The sequence below is a fragment of the Zootoca vivipara genome, chromosome 11 (genome assembly GCF_963506605.1).
Source record: "Zootoca vivipara chromosome 11, rZooViv1.1, whole genome shotgun sequence".
NCBI classification, from domain to species: domain Eukaryota; kingdom Metazoa; phylum Chordata; class Lepidosauria; order Squamata; family Lacertidae; genus Zootoca; species Zootoca vivipara.
Genome location: NC_083286.1, coordinates 35,183,241 through 35,195,900, shown reverse-complemented (window position 1 = coordinate 35,195,900; position 12,660 = coordinate 35,183,241). Strand labels below are relative to the sequence as shown.

The following is a 12,660-nucleotide window of genomic DNA, read 5'->3' as shown; positions in this document are numbered from 1 at the left end:
TCCTTGATAGGACTCATTAGCCGAATCCTGCCCTAAATCACTTGACTTTGCTTAACAGCTCTTATAACACAAGTCCGTAAAAAAAGTGAAATTCTTCAGTAACAACAGCTGCTTTCAGTGCTGCACATCGATCTCGCCTCAGCCGGCCACTGACTGTTCTTTAATCCAAGTACATCCCAGCTACTGACAGTTCAAGGCCACACATAATTCTGTGACTTTACCGGGTTATCTCAGTAATCCATTTATGTGAGTGGATTTACACTGAAAACAGCTGTCCACAACATAAATCTTCCAGTTTCCATGTGCTAAAGAGCTAAAGCCATGTAAGAGGGAAATTCATTCCATTGCATTACCATAGGTGTAATCTACTCTAGACTTACGACAGCCGTGTTGGTGGCACCAACAGGGGCAGAGAGAAGGCAGGGGACAGAAGCCTGTTTCAAGTGCAGTAACGTAAGAATGAAGAAGAACCTGTTGGATCAGGCCAATGTGCCATCTACTCCAGCATCCTGTTTCACATTGCCCAGCCACACACCTCTAGGAAGCCTGCAAGCTGGATGGGAGCATAGCTGCACTTTGCCCACTGGCAATTCCTACCAAATGGTCTTCAGAGACATGCTGCAACAGAAGCCTTTGCCCCACAGAATGAGGGTTACACTAATAAGCAGAACAAACTTATGCATATTTGCTTGGAAGCAAATCCCACTGCGATCAGTGGGACTCACTCTTTGAAAGTGTGTCTGAATGACATTTCACCATTTCATATCTAGGATTGGTCCCTAGTTTTACATTAGGTCATTCCAATCCCTTATTTTTGAAAAATCATCACCATCATCATTACGGTATATATTTATTTCTATCCCACCTTTTTCTCTGACATGGACTCATTCCTTTGGTAACCAATGTTCAGCTTGTTGGATCCATGTCACAGAAAGCATAATGCACGAAAGCATTAATTGTGGGCCAAAAGAGTTAATGCCGAGTCTTGGTTGGGCTACTCCAGATTTTTTACTTAAGGCGCTGCGTAATAAATTCAAGTAACATTCTCTTCTCAGACACTCCACCAAATTATTCCTCTTTAGCCTGCCTTTTAGGTCAGTAACTTAAATGTGAATGGATAGGTTTAACTTCCACAATAGAACTTGACTAACGCAGCTTTGATAGCCTGGGCCTTGGCACCCACAGAAGCATTCAAATTGGCTCAGTCATCTATACACAGAATGAATTACGTGGCTTCATCCATGGATACATTGATCTGGGCTATTTTATTTTATTTTATAGCATTTATAATATTTCAAAAATCTCTAGATGTTATGTAGGATTCAGGGATCATGGATTATTTTGCTCCCAGGAAGCCACAATCTGTAGCTAAGGCTTGTTCTTAGCTTACTGATCATGATTTGTTTGTCTCCTTGACATAATGCAAAGCCAGGGACCATGATTTTTTTTTCTTCCCAATGTGATTCTGAGGAGAAAACCCATTAACTACAGATTACCATGACATGTGAACTGGGCCAATGTGACTTACATTGCTTTGTATTTTTTTATATTTGGGGAATGCATGTCCCAATACAGTGGAAAGGAAAGGTTTAGAAGGCACAGTTGGATGAGAGGCTTCAAAATGGCTGCTAAATGGAACCCAATGACTCAGAATGGGAAAGTGTTTCTCTGAAAAGGGAGTCTTTTATATCTCGCTCAGCCTTTCAAAACGAAAGAACAGTAAGTACTGTATGCTTGGCCTCACAGATTGCTAACTATTGCCATGCATTTGTAGGTTTTAAGAGAGAAGTTAAATCAAGAGTTATATATATCAGTGGGTGATATTTGAAAAGAGCAGCCTGTTCTACAGAACAGGGCATGCAGAGCAATTGCATTTTCACAGAAACACAAACAACAGAAAGTACCTTGTCCACAATTTTCAAGTCACAACCTGCCTTTAGCAGCATTTCAATTACTTCCACATTTCCAAGGTCTGCTGCCAGGTGTAAAGGTGTCTGGTGTCTCTTGCAGGAATAAGACAAAGCAGAAGAATGTTATCAAGGAATGTCCTCTACTAACAAAAACATGGCGAAAAGGTCAGTTGGTTGTACAAAGCTAAGTTCAACTCAGAGCAGACCCATTTAAATTAATGGACCCATATTAGTAATGTCTGTTGCCTTCAATGGGTTGTATTCAACATAGTGCTAAAGAGAAGGTTGTGACAGCAATGGAATGTCCTCCCTGCTCTCCTCCCCCATGATTCCCTAAATCTGTTCTAGGTAGACTTGGGGATGGTACAGGACACACAGGGTAGGAAAGCCTATTTCACTAGCACTATTTTAAAAAAACCTCATAAAAATCCACCAACCTTTTAACACACACGATTTTAATAATAATAATAATAATAATAATAATAATAATAATAATTTTTATTTATACCCCGCCCTTCCCAGTCAAGACCGGGCTCAGGGCAGCTAACAACAAATAATATCAACACAAATATAAAAGAAACAATTCAGTTAAAACAACAGAATAATACAATGTTAAAATTCAATTTTAAAATTAAAAATCTACGAATAAGATTTTGACTAATGTATACATTTTTGCAAGCAATTCGTTCCAATAGAATGGATTTTTGTATGTTAATTTTCACTGATATCTTTGTTTTTATGCACACTTTCCCCTCATATGTTTTTGCATTCTTGTAAACATAGTTTGTTTGGAGAACTGCACTGCAACATTCAGTTAAGTGCAAATTTCAAAGTGTGGCTCTGTTTTGGTTCCCATGTTGTTTCAGAAAGTGCAAATCGGATATATTTGTCTTTAAATGTGTACTGAATTCCTCAAAGCAAAGAGGCCTTGCCTGAATATTAGTTTTATATGATGTAAATTGGATTCCCCCAAAGTTACTCCATTAGTCATTTTATAATGCAATCCTACGCGTGGTCTACTCAAAAGTTCTAATCTCTTTGGGTTCTTGCAAGAACATCTTCCCCACACCAATGATCCAGTGGATATTTTTATTTATTTTAGGAATATGTCTAAAATACCGTATTTTTCGCTCCATAAGACACATTTTTTCCATCCCAAAAAGGAAGGGGGAAAGTCCGTGCGTCCTATAGAGCGAAGGCCAAAGCCAGAGCCAGAGCCAGTGCCGCACACAGTGGGAAACCGGCTCTCTGGCTGCTTCCGTGAAAGCGGAGAGGGCTGCTTCCCTCTCACTTCCTCTCTCTCACCCCTTCCTTCGCTCCCTCCCTCTTCCAACTTGAATAAAATATTGGGGGGGGCAGGTAAGCCCCACCTCACAAACCATATCAGCCTTTCTCAACCTGTGGGTCCCCAGATGTTGTTGAATTACAACTCCCATCGCCCCTAGCTAGCAAGGCCAGAGCTCAGGGATGATAGGAGTTGAGGGATGGTGGGAGTTGTAGTTCAACAACATCTGGGGACCCACAGGTTGAGAACCGCTGCAATTGATCTCAGGACAAAGTGCATGAACACTATATGAATGACAATGCCCATCAACATGGGGAGGGGGAGGGAGAACGACTTCCTCAAATATTTAATGGGGGGCAAAGGCAAATGTGGTGAGAATACAGAATCTAAGTGCATCCTTTGACATTATCAAAGTAGTAACTATACAGAGTAGTCACTTGGCATGTATCAAGCCAACTGATAACTTCCACATCTTATTACAAAGATAAGAATGTAATGCAGGTAAGAAAATACAAGATTTCATCTTATAAGCACAAGTTCTCACCTGATCGAGCGAGTTTATATCATGGTTAGCTTCTATTAAACTATTTACCACAGGTAGGTTATTTTTTAAGATAGCCAAATGGAGTGGAGGACTCTTTTGCTGCAGAGAGAGGAAAAGTTTGTTACAACAACATGATAAAAATGTCAAACCCAAGTATTCTTCTTCAGAAGAGATATTGCTTGACCATGTGCCCACACTTCAGGAAAAAAATAATCCTTTGAGTAGAAGGAAGCCAAATTATTTCTGCCAAGAGAATTATGTTTGCCAAGTGTGCTGGCAATAAAAAAGGTGTTACTTATATGTATGTCAAAAGGAAGGCCCAATTAAAACCTGAACTCTTCAAATCCTGCTTTAAGTGTTTTTACTTAAAGGGTTTTTAAATAGTGGCTGGCCAATTGGTTCTTTCAAAGAGCTTTTGACAAAATACCTCGCCAAAGATTCCTAAGTAAGCTTAGCAGCTCATAGAATAAGCTGTGGAGAGAGGTCCTCTTGCGGATCAGGAACTGATTACCGTACTTGTCTGTGTATAACACGCCCTGGTGTATAAGATGCCCCCATTTTTAGGGGACTCAAAATTAAGAAAATTGGGGGGGGGATTGCCCAGAGTTGTTGAGCTTTTGAGGGGAGGATTGGCAAGCTTTTTTGGGAGGGGGTCTACCCATGTACCCATTTTTTAACATTATTTTAACAGGGGGGAACAACCTCATCTTATACATGGAAAAGTACAGTAAGTAGCAGGAGGGATGTAGAGTTTAGAGTCCTCCAAGGATCAATAAAGGAACCTGTGCTTTTTAACTTGTTCATAGAAAATCTAGACTTATGGATGAGCAGTGAGGTAGCCAAGTTTGCTGAGGGTATTAAATTGCTCAAACAAAAACTCCAAAAGGAGTGAAGGGGCAGTAAAATGGCAAATGCAATTTAATGTAACCCAATATAAAGTGATGCATGTTGGGGCAAAATAAAAATATATATTAATATCACATATATTTTTTATCATGGGGTCTGAACCGCTTGCTCTACTTAAACTTCTGCCATTGTTTTAAACCACTGTTTTTCTCTCACTGTACCTCCCTTCTTGCTGTACTCAATCTTCTCCTTTTTTTCCTTGGCTGCCTTCTTTTTTCTCAGCTTAGGGAAAGAGTTAAAGGTTGCAGAGCCCTCAAATATTCCATAGTACTTTCACACAATGTATTTAATTCCTGGTATTATGTATTGTTAATCAACAAGAAGCTCCAACATCCATCAACTCAAGTCTCTAGCTGAACAGGCCGACAGGCTTGCTCTTAAGATTCTATTGACCTAAAAAACACAGTAACATATACCAGCATGGGGGTTGTGTGCAAATGCATTTGCAGAATTAGAACAGGAGGGAGGAGGATGCATGAAAATAGGTGTAATGGGGAGTTGGAAAAAGGAAGAAAGAGATAGGAAAAAGGGGGTGAATGTGATCATGAGGTGCGTCATCCAAGAGGAGCTGCAAAATATGAGAGAAGCAAGCAGGAGTGCAGCCCCTAGTACGTACATTCATACATTCATACATATATATACTTCATATATATACTTAAAGCAGGATTTGAAATGTTCCTTTTTTACGCCCTCCCAACAGATGTCAAAGAGGAAAACAACTACCAGACTTTTAGAAGACATCTGAAGGCAGCCCTGTTCAGGGAGGCTTTTAATGTTTAATAGATTACTGTGTTTTATTTTTCTGTTGGAAGCCGCCCAGAGTGGCTGGGGAAACCCAGCCAGATGGACGGGGTATTAATAATAATAATAATAATAATAATAATAATAATAATAATAATAATAATTACTTGGTCTGTCCTCTGACAATACAATAAGATAAACACCCTGCTAAGGATGCAAATATGATAAAGGGCAGGATACAAATGTAATAATATTTACATTTACAATAATCTATCAGCAAAATATATACATTTTCATGTAGCCTAAAACTTTGGGGGGGGGGAGGGAATAAATTAGGTAAAATGTTAATTAGCTACATAAACTAAGTTATCTTCTCAGTTTTTTCACTAAAGTTTCCAAGTTTTAACACACTCCTGAGCCCTTCCCCAATTTAATAAAAAATATGTTTTCATGTCAGTGATATATACAGTACTACAATTTTAGATTCAGTCTCAACATATTCCCTCTAGGAATGAAACCTGGATGAATTTTATCTACCATTAACAGCTGGTGGGAAATTAAGTAAATAAAATTGTACATCGGGGCTAGCCAATATTTTTAAATGTGACGAAAAGCTTTTAATAACAAACAAAATATGTTTCTCAGATGATACCAGCAAGAACTAAGTGTTTAATCACAATAACTCTAGGAGAGTTGAATCTAATGCTGATGACTTTGTATATAATCTCTGCTCCAAATGTGTTGGAATACAAACATATTTCTCTTTCATTGGTAGTAAACGTGTTGATCGTACATATACAACTGGCTGTAACAACAGGACAGGAACATACAGTCCTTTGCGTAACAGTATCACTCTCCTGCAGGAAGCTCTATACCAGGGCACCATGTACTGCGTAGGTATTTCATTTGGAAATGTATGTGTTCCAATTTTTTTTATTTAAAAAAATGTCAATGCTATTAGACACAATCCTGACACATTTAATTTTCACCGATTCCCATGAAAGAACATGCTAAACTCATTCCCACTGAAACCAACAGAGCTGCCTTAAGACATTTTAACTTTAATTGGCTGGTTCTCGTTATTTATACAATTTTCAGGAGAAAAAAATAAACTATCAATAACGTAATCGTCACTTCCTGGACTTTCTGCATTTCATTTCATGACCTTATTATTTAAAATGCACCACCACCACACATGAGGATAAAGTTAGGGTTAACTCAGAATATCCTGTAGCTCGGGATAACACTCAATCATTGGATGAAGTAGACTTCTAACACACAAAGGTTTGTGCCAAAGCAAGCTTGTAAGTCTTTAACGTGCACTAGACTTTATCTATACTGGCTATGGTATGGGCTCTCATTGTTTTGTATCCTGGCTCAGACATAGCTAGCTACCACTACTTTCAGAGAATCTTGTCAATGAATATCAAGAGGTGCCTGCAAAATAAAGGGCATAACCTGATTATTTTTTTAGGTACTCACCTGAGGATGCACTCCCAGGTCTATATTTTTATTGATAAGAAATGTGACCAAAGCTGTATGTCCATTCTGGGTTGCTATTTGCAATGCACTGGTATTGTGCTAAAGGAAAGACAATGGAGAGCAGTTTCTATTTCAAAGTAATTTAAAAAATAATGTTCTTTGAAGATTTTTCAAGAAGCAGGTGAAATGATTAAGGAAACCAATTTGCCACCATTCAGAGAACATGTTCTCTGGCTACAATCCACAAAGCTCTACCTCCACTGGCAGAGGAAGGAAGCCTCTGAAGACTAGTTGCTGGGAATCAGGGCCGGCCCTACAGCCAGGCTGGGTGGCGCAGGGCACCAGGGCGCCCTCCCGTGCTCGGCAGCCACGCTGCACGCTAAGCCCGCCCGCCCCACAGCAGCGCCTGGCAGCCACGCTGCGTGCTGAGCCCGCCCCGCCGTGTAGCAGTGGCCTGGCAGCCGTGCTGAGCCTGCCCGCCCACCGCACTGGGAAACGGTGGGGGGGGGGCGCCGGAGGGATCTGCCGCACCACGGTGCCAGGGCGCCAGGGATACTTAAGACGGCCCTGCTGGGAATCACAAGTAAGGAGAATGTACTCTGGTCGTGCTTATAGGCTTCCCACAGGCATCTGATTGGCCACTGTGACAAAAGGATGCTGGAGTTCATGGGCCTTTTGTTTGATTTACCAGTGGCTCTTTTTAACTTTTTAATGGTCTGACATACCGTAATATTATTTCCTGTTGTGGCTACTTCCTACAAATGCCTCACCATATTAACATGATGTAATACTTCACGAAGCCCACACCACTTTCTTATAACAAAAGGCTAATTGGTAGAATGTAGACTTCTGTAGGGTTGCCAGACTCAATAGTGGACAGGACTTCTGTGCCTTTAATTGCCCTGCTCTCTTTTGAGTCTGGGAACCTTAAAGAGAAACCAGCAGACCCTTTGCTTGGAAATTAAACAAAGGGTCTGCTGGTTTCTCTTTAAGGTTTCAAGACTCAAAAGAGAGCAGGGCAATTAAAGGCACAGAAGTCCTGCCCTCTATTGAGTTTGGCAACCATAGACTTCTGGGTGTCTATTTTGAATAAGGTGGTGGAAGGGATTTGGCCTGTGGTTCGCTATGGTCCAGTTAAGGCATAGCTGCCAAGTTTTCCCTTTTCTCGCGAGGAAGCCTATTCAGCATAAGGGAAAATCCCTTAAAAAAGGGATAACTCGGCAGCTATGTTAAGGTATCACAAGCTTGGCTCAAGAAACCATGGACCAAGAATAAGACAAATGCTCACAGGCTCCCTTCTTTCTCCTCACCGTGTGCATCTGGCTTGAATGAAGAAGCATGAACATGCATAGGATTATGCTGTATAACATGGAAAGCAGAAAAATCTTGTTTTCAAGAATGACAGCCATTGCTTCTCCCCTTGGCAGCTATTCCACACCACTGATTTCCGATTAGAATGTGAATGCTTATAACTAAGAGACACCATTAGCAAATAACTGGGCATTCCAGCTTACATGCTTTTTAAATCTTACTAGACTAGGGGGGTGGGGGTGGGAGTTTCCTTTCTGTTTCTGCCAAAAGAAAGCCCAGCATGTTTTCTTGAGCTTCCACAAGAAGAGAGATTAAAAAGACTAGAGTTTCTTCAGTTATAAGATTATTTAAGCAATCTGTTTATATATTTTAAAAGTCTCATTGTATTTGGTGAGGCTTACTCTAAGATTGATGATATAGGATAGCAGCCTAAGAATATCAACATACTTTATTGGAAATATTGATGTCACTTCCAGCTTCCAATAACAGATCGGCACACCCTTCGTGGCCTCCTTCCACAGCTAGGTAAAACGGGGTTTCACCATTCTATAACGAAACAATACAAAAGGTTTGCACTTGTATCATAAACAATGCAATGGTTCAATCTCAGACATGGCTGAGGAAAAAATGCTTGATTTGAGCCACAGTGGTTTCCTCCAGTTCCTTTGCAAATGGCACCATGCTCACCGCCCAGAGTAAAACCAAATTAGACACCAGAAACAGATGGCATGGTGGGCAGTGGTGTTCACCTGGCTTCCAGGCAAATTTCTCCAAGTAAGGAAAATAAGGCTATTATTTTTAGGTAAAAACCTCTGCAGCGCATAATTGTCTCTAGGTAAGATCCCCAAAGTGATACTTCCATTCTCTGAAGAAGTGTGCATGCACACGAAAGCTCATAGCAATGACAAACTTATAGTCATGCTGGCCACATGACCTGGAAGCTGTACACCAGCTCCCTCGGCCAGTAAAGCGAGATGAGCACCACAACCCCAGAGTCGTCCGTGACTGGACCTAATGGTCAGGGGTCCTTTACCTTTAAGGTGCTACTGGAAGGATTTTTTCTATTTTATTTATTTTACTTCCATTAACATACATGAAAGATGTTACAGGTTGACATAAATGTGTGTATAGATACTAATACTAATACCAATTTATTATTTATACCCCGCCCATCTGGCTGAGTCTCCCCAGCCACTCTGGGCGGCTCCCAATCGAGTGTTACAAACAATACAGCATTAAATATTAAAAACTTCCCTAAACAGGGCTGCCTTCAGATGTCTTTTAAAAATAGGATAGCTGCTTATTTCCCTGACATCTGATGGGAAGGCATTCCACAGGGAGGGCACCACTACTGAGAAGACCCTCTGTTTCGTTCCCTGTAACGTCACTTCTCGCAATGAGGGAACCGCCAGAAAGCCCTCAGCACTGGACCTCAGTGTCCGGGCTGAACGATGGGGGTGGAGACCCTCCTTCAGGTACACTGGACCGAGGCTGTTTAGGGCTTTAAAGGTCAGCACCAACACTTTGAATTTTGATCGAAAATGTACTGGGAGCCAATGCAGACCTCTCAGGATCGGTGTTATATGGTCCCGGCGGCCACTCCCAGTCACCAGTCTAGTGGCCACATTCTGGATTAGTTGTAGTTTCCGTGTCACCTTCAAAGGTAGCCCCACGTAGAGCGCATTGCAGTAGTCCAAGCGGGAGATAACTAGAGCATGCACCACTCTGGCGAGACAGTCTGTGGGCAGGTAGGGTCTCAGCCTGCGTACCAGATGGAGCTAGTAGACAGCTGCGCTGGATACAGAATCAACCTGTGCCTCCAATGAACAAATCTTACAAATTGTGGCAACGTGACTTCTTTTTACATCTTTATGTTTACCTGATTTAACTCATCTATTTCTTTCCACTCTTGAAGAAGAACTTCTACCACCTCACTGTGACCATTTTTAGCAGCCAGGTGCAATGCAGTGTTTCCTTCCTGTAAAATAACACATACATAAATAAATTATACACGTATAATATTCATTATCACCACTTAAAGCAGATATCCTTGGAGTAAATAGAAACTCTAGAGCACTGATCACAAGTCTATATGGGCACTATGCAATCTGGAATAGAACATAGCATTTTGAGTGCAGGTTATAAAATTAAATCTTAATTTTCCCACCCTCCTTTTATCTATTCCTGTGTCTCTAATGGAATGGAAAGAATTAGGGATCATGGAAGGAAGAGTGTGAAGCAAGAATAAAATGCCCTAGCTGACTGGGGTAGGCAGAATCCAAGCTAGTTAGATGTATTTTCTTTTATTTAAAAAAATCCAGGTGGAAAAAAAAATACTGTTTGTGTTACAGAACATGGTGCTCCATATTCCAAGAATAGGAATTCGTTTTCAGTACTAGAAGTGAACTGAGCTTCCACACAAGAGTCCACTCCTGGTTAGATTTATTCATTTCAGCAGTCCAATTTATACAGTAATTGTTGTTTTGCTGTTGCTCTTGTTAAACAATTGGAAGTTAGAAACCCCTGCTGTTGTACTGCAAATCAGCTAGAGATCTACCAGCAGACGCCAATCTACCATATGTATATCCCCCGCCCTACCAAAGTTGGAAAAAGGGTAAAAACACATATTTTAACCAACATTAGTTTTGTGTACTATAATATACAAAATACTAATCATGTTAATGGTCCAGTGCTTATCAAAATGAAGCACTAATTCTGAGCAGGATAATTTAGAACTAAGTTGATACAGATACAATGTTTTCTTACATAAGCGCGGCTACTAATAAACTTAAGTTTGGTGTGAAAATTGTAAAAAGGAACAGTGGCATACAAATATTCTAAATAGATGCATAAATGTAGCAGCATGGTATATTAAATGGCAAAGTAAAATTAAGCACTGTTCAATCTATCCTCTCCCCCTTTTTATTGCCAGAACTCACAGTGTTTTAATACAGTGTTTAACATGGGTAAGAAAGTACAGCTTTTAGTTGGAAATGCCACTTATTGCAAAATACCCAAAGGCAATAAGTATTTATTTGAATTCTTGTGATAAACTTACATTGTCCTTTTCTGAGGTAGATAAGTTAAGGGAAATCAACTCGTTCGTCATTTCTACATGGCCCATTTCAGCTCCAAGAAGGAATGGCTTCCTACCTTTCTAGGAAACAGTAGAAACAGTAAATAATTAAGATGTCAGTGTGGAAGTAAAAAGCTCTTGGAGAAATTTTGTCAAGTATTACAGTGCCCTTACAAATGCACACTCCTATATATGTGGCTGCAAACACCTATACAATTAATGATATATAACTGCCAAATACTTGGGTCCTAGCTCCACCGCTCCAAAACCTGTCAGTACAGTGGTACCTCTGGTTACGAACTTAATTTGTTCTGGAGGTCCGTTCTTAACCTGAAACCGTTCTTAACCTGAGGTACCACTTTAGCTAATGGGGCCTCCCTCTGTGCCGCCAGCACGCAATTTCTGTTCTCATCCTGAGGTAAAGTTCTTAACCCAAGGTACTACTTCTGGGTTAGCGGAGTCTGTAACCCAAAGTGTTTGTAACCTAAGGTGTTTGTAATCTGAGGTACCACTGTACCAGAAACAACAGAGGAGAAACTGGACAACTGCTATCATGGATAGATATGATGTGGAAACCTAATGTATAAATGATGTAGTCTCTCTCTAGAAAACCTATAATGAGTTGGGAACCTGTGATCCTCCAGATATTGTTGGTCCTCACCTTTGGAGAATGGTCAGGGATGAAGGGAGTTGTATTCAAACAACATCTAAAGGGCCACAGATTCACCACCTCACCATAGGCAAAGAGGTAAAGGAAGAGAACTTTAAATAGTGATTACCAGAAGCCCATAATTGCTATAGAATATGATACAGTGCCCGTAGGGAGACTTAAGAAGATGGGCAACATCATCATGGTGTTAGGAGAAAAAGATAAAAAGAGCAGCCTTGGCCCAGTATACCTGAAGGAGCATCTCCATCCCCATTATTAAGCCCAGACACTGAGGTCCTAGAAGAAGCGAAGCTACAAGGAACCAGGCAGAGAACTTTAAATAGTGATTACCAGAAGCCCATAATTGCTATAGAATATGATACAGTGCCCGTAGTGGCGCCCTCAGTAGTGGCGCCCTCCCTGTGGAACACCCTCCCTTCAGATTCCAAGGAGATAAAGAACTACATAACTTTTAGAAGACATCTGAAGGCAGCCCTGTGACAAGCACCACAAATGAAATTTTACTGTGACTATATGCATTGTTATCCTAGATGTTTACAAAAAAAAATATTCACAAAATTTACTAATGCTATCCAGAAATATCCACTGGCAAATAACCCATCGTATAGTATATGCATGATACCTCATCAGGCTTATTAAGATCCATCAAGTGGAGATCTTGGATAAAATAATCCACTATTCTAACATTATTGTTCTGGGCTGCAAAGTGCAGGACATTCATTCCCTCCTAAGGAA

General features: G+C 40.6%; 1 protein-coding gene across 4 annotated transcripts in view; it reads right to left on the bottom strand.

Moving 5' to 3' along the window:
• Positions 1-12,660, bottom strand: part of ANKDD1B (ankyrin repeat and death domain containing 1B) — a 44,148-nt gene that overhangs the window by 18,989 nt on the left and 12,499 nt on the right. For all 4 annotated transcript variants that reach the window (XR_009558326.1, XR_009558327.1, XM_060280238.1 and 1 more), the window contains exons 5-11: positions 12,548-12,652; positions 11,238-11,336; positions 10,059-10,157; positions 8,627-8,725; positions 6,869-6,967; positions 3,740-3,838; positions 1,905-2,003 (exon numbers count right to left, since the gene is read on the bottom strand). Coding sequence is in view for 2 of the 4 variants with exons in the window: in XM_060280238.1 (XP_060136221.1) it covers positions 1,905-2,003; positions 3,740-3,838; positions 6,869-6,967; positions 8,627-8,725; positions 10,059-10,157; positions 11,238-11,336; positions 12,548-12,652 (699 nt within the window). In the remaining 2 variants the exon portion in view is untranslated. The remainder of the gene's footprint in view (positions 1-1,904; positions 2,004-3,739; positions 3,839-6,868; positions 6,968-8,626; positions 8,726-10,058; positions 10,158-11,237; positions 11,337-12,547; positions 12,653-12,660) is intronic.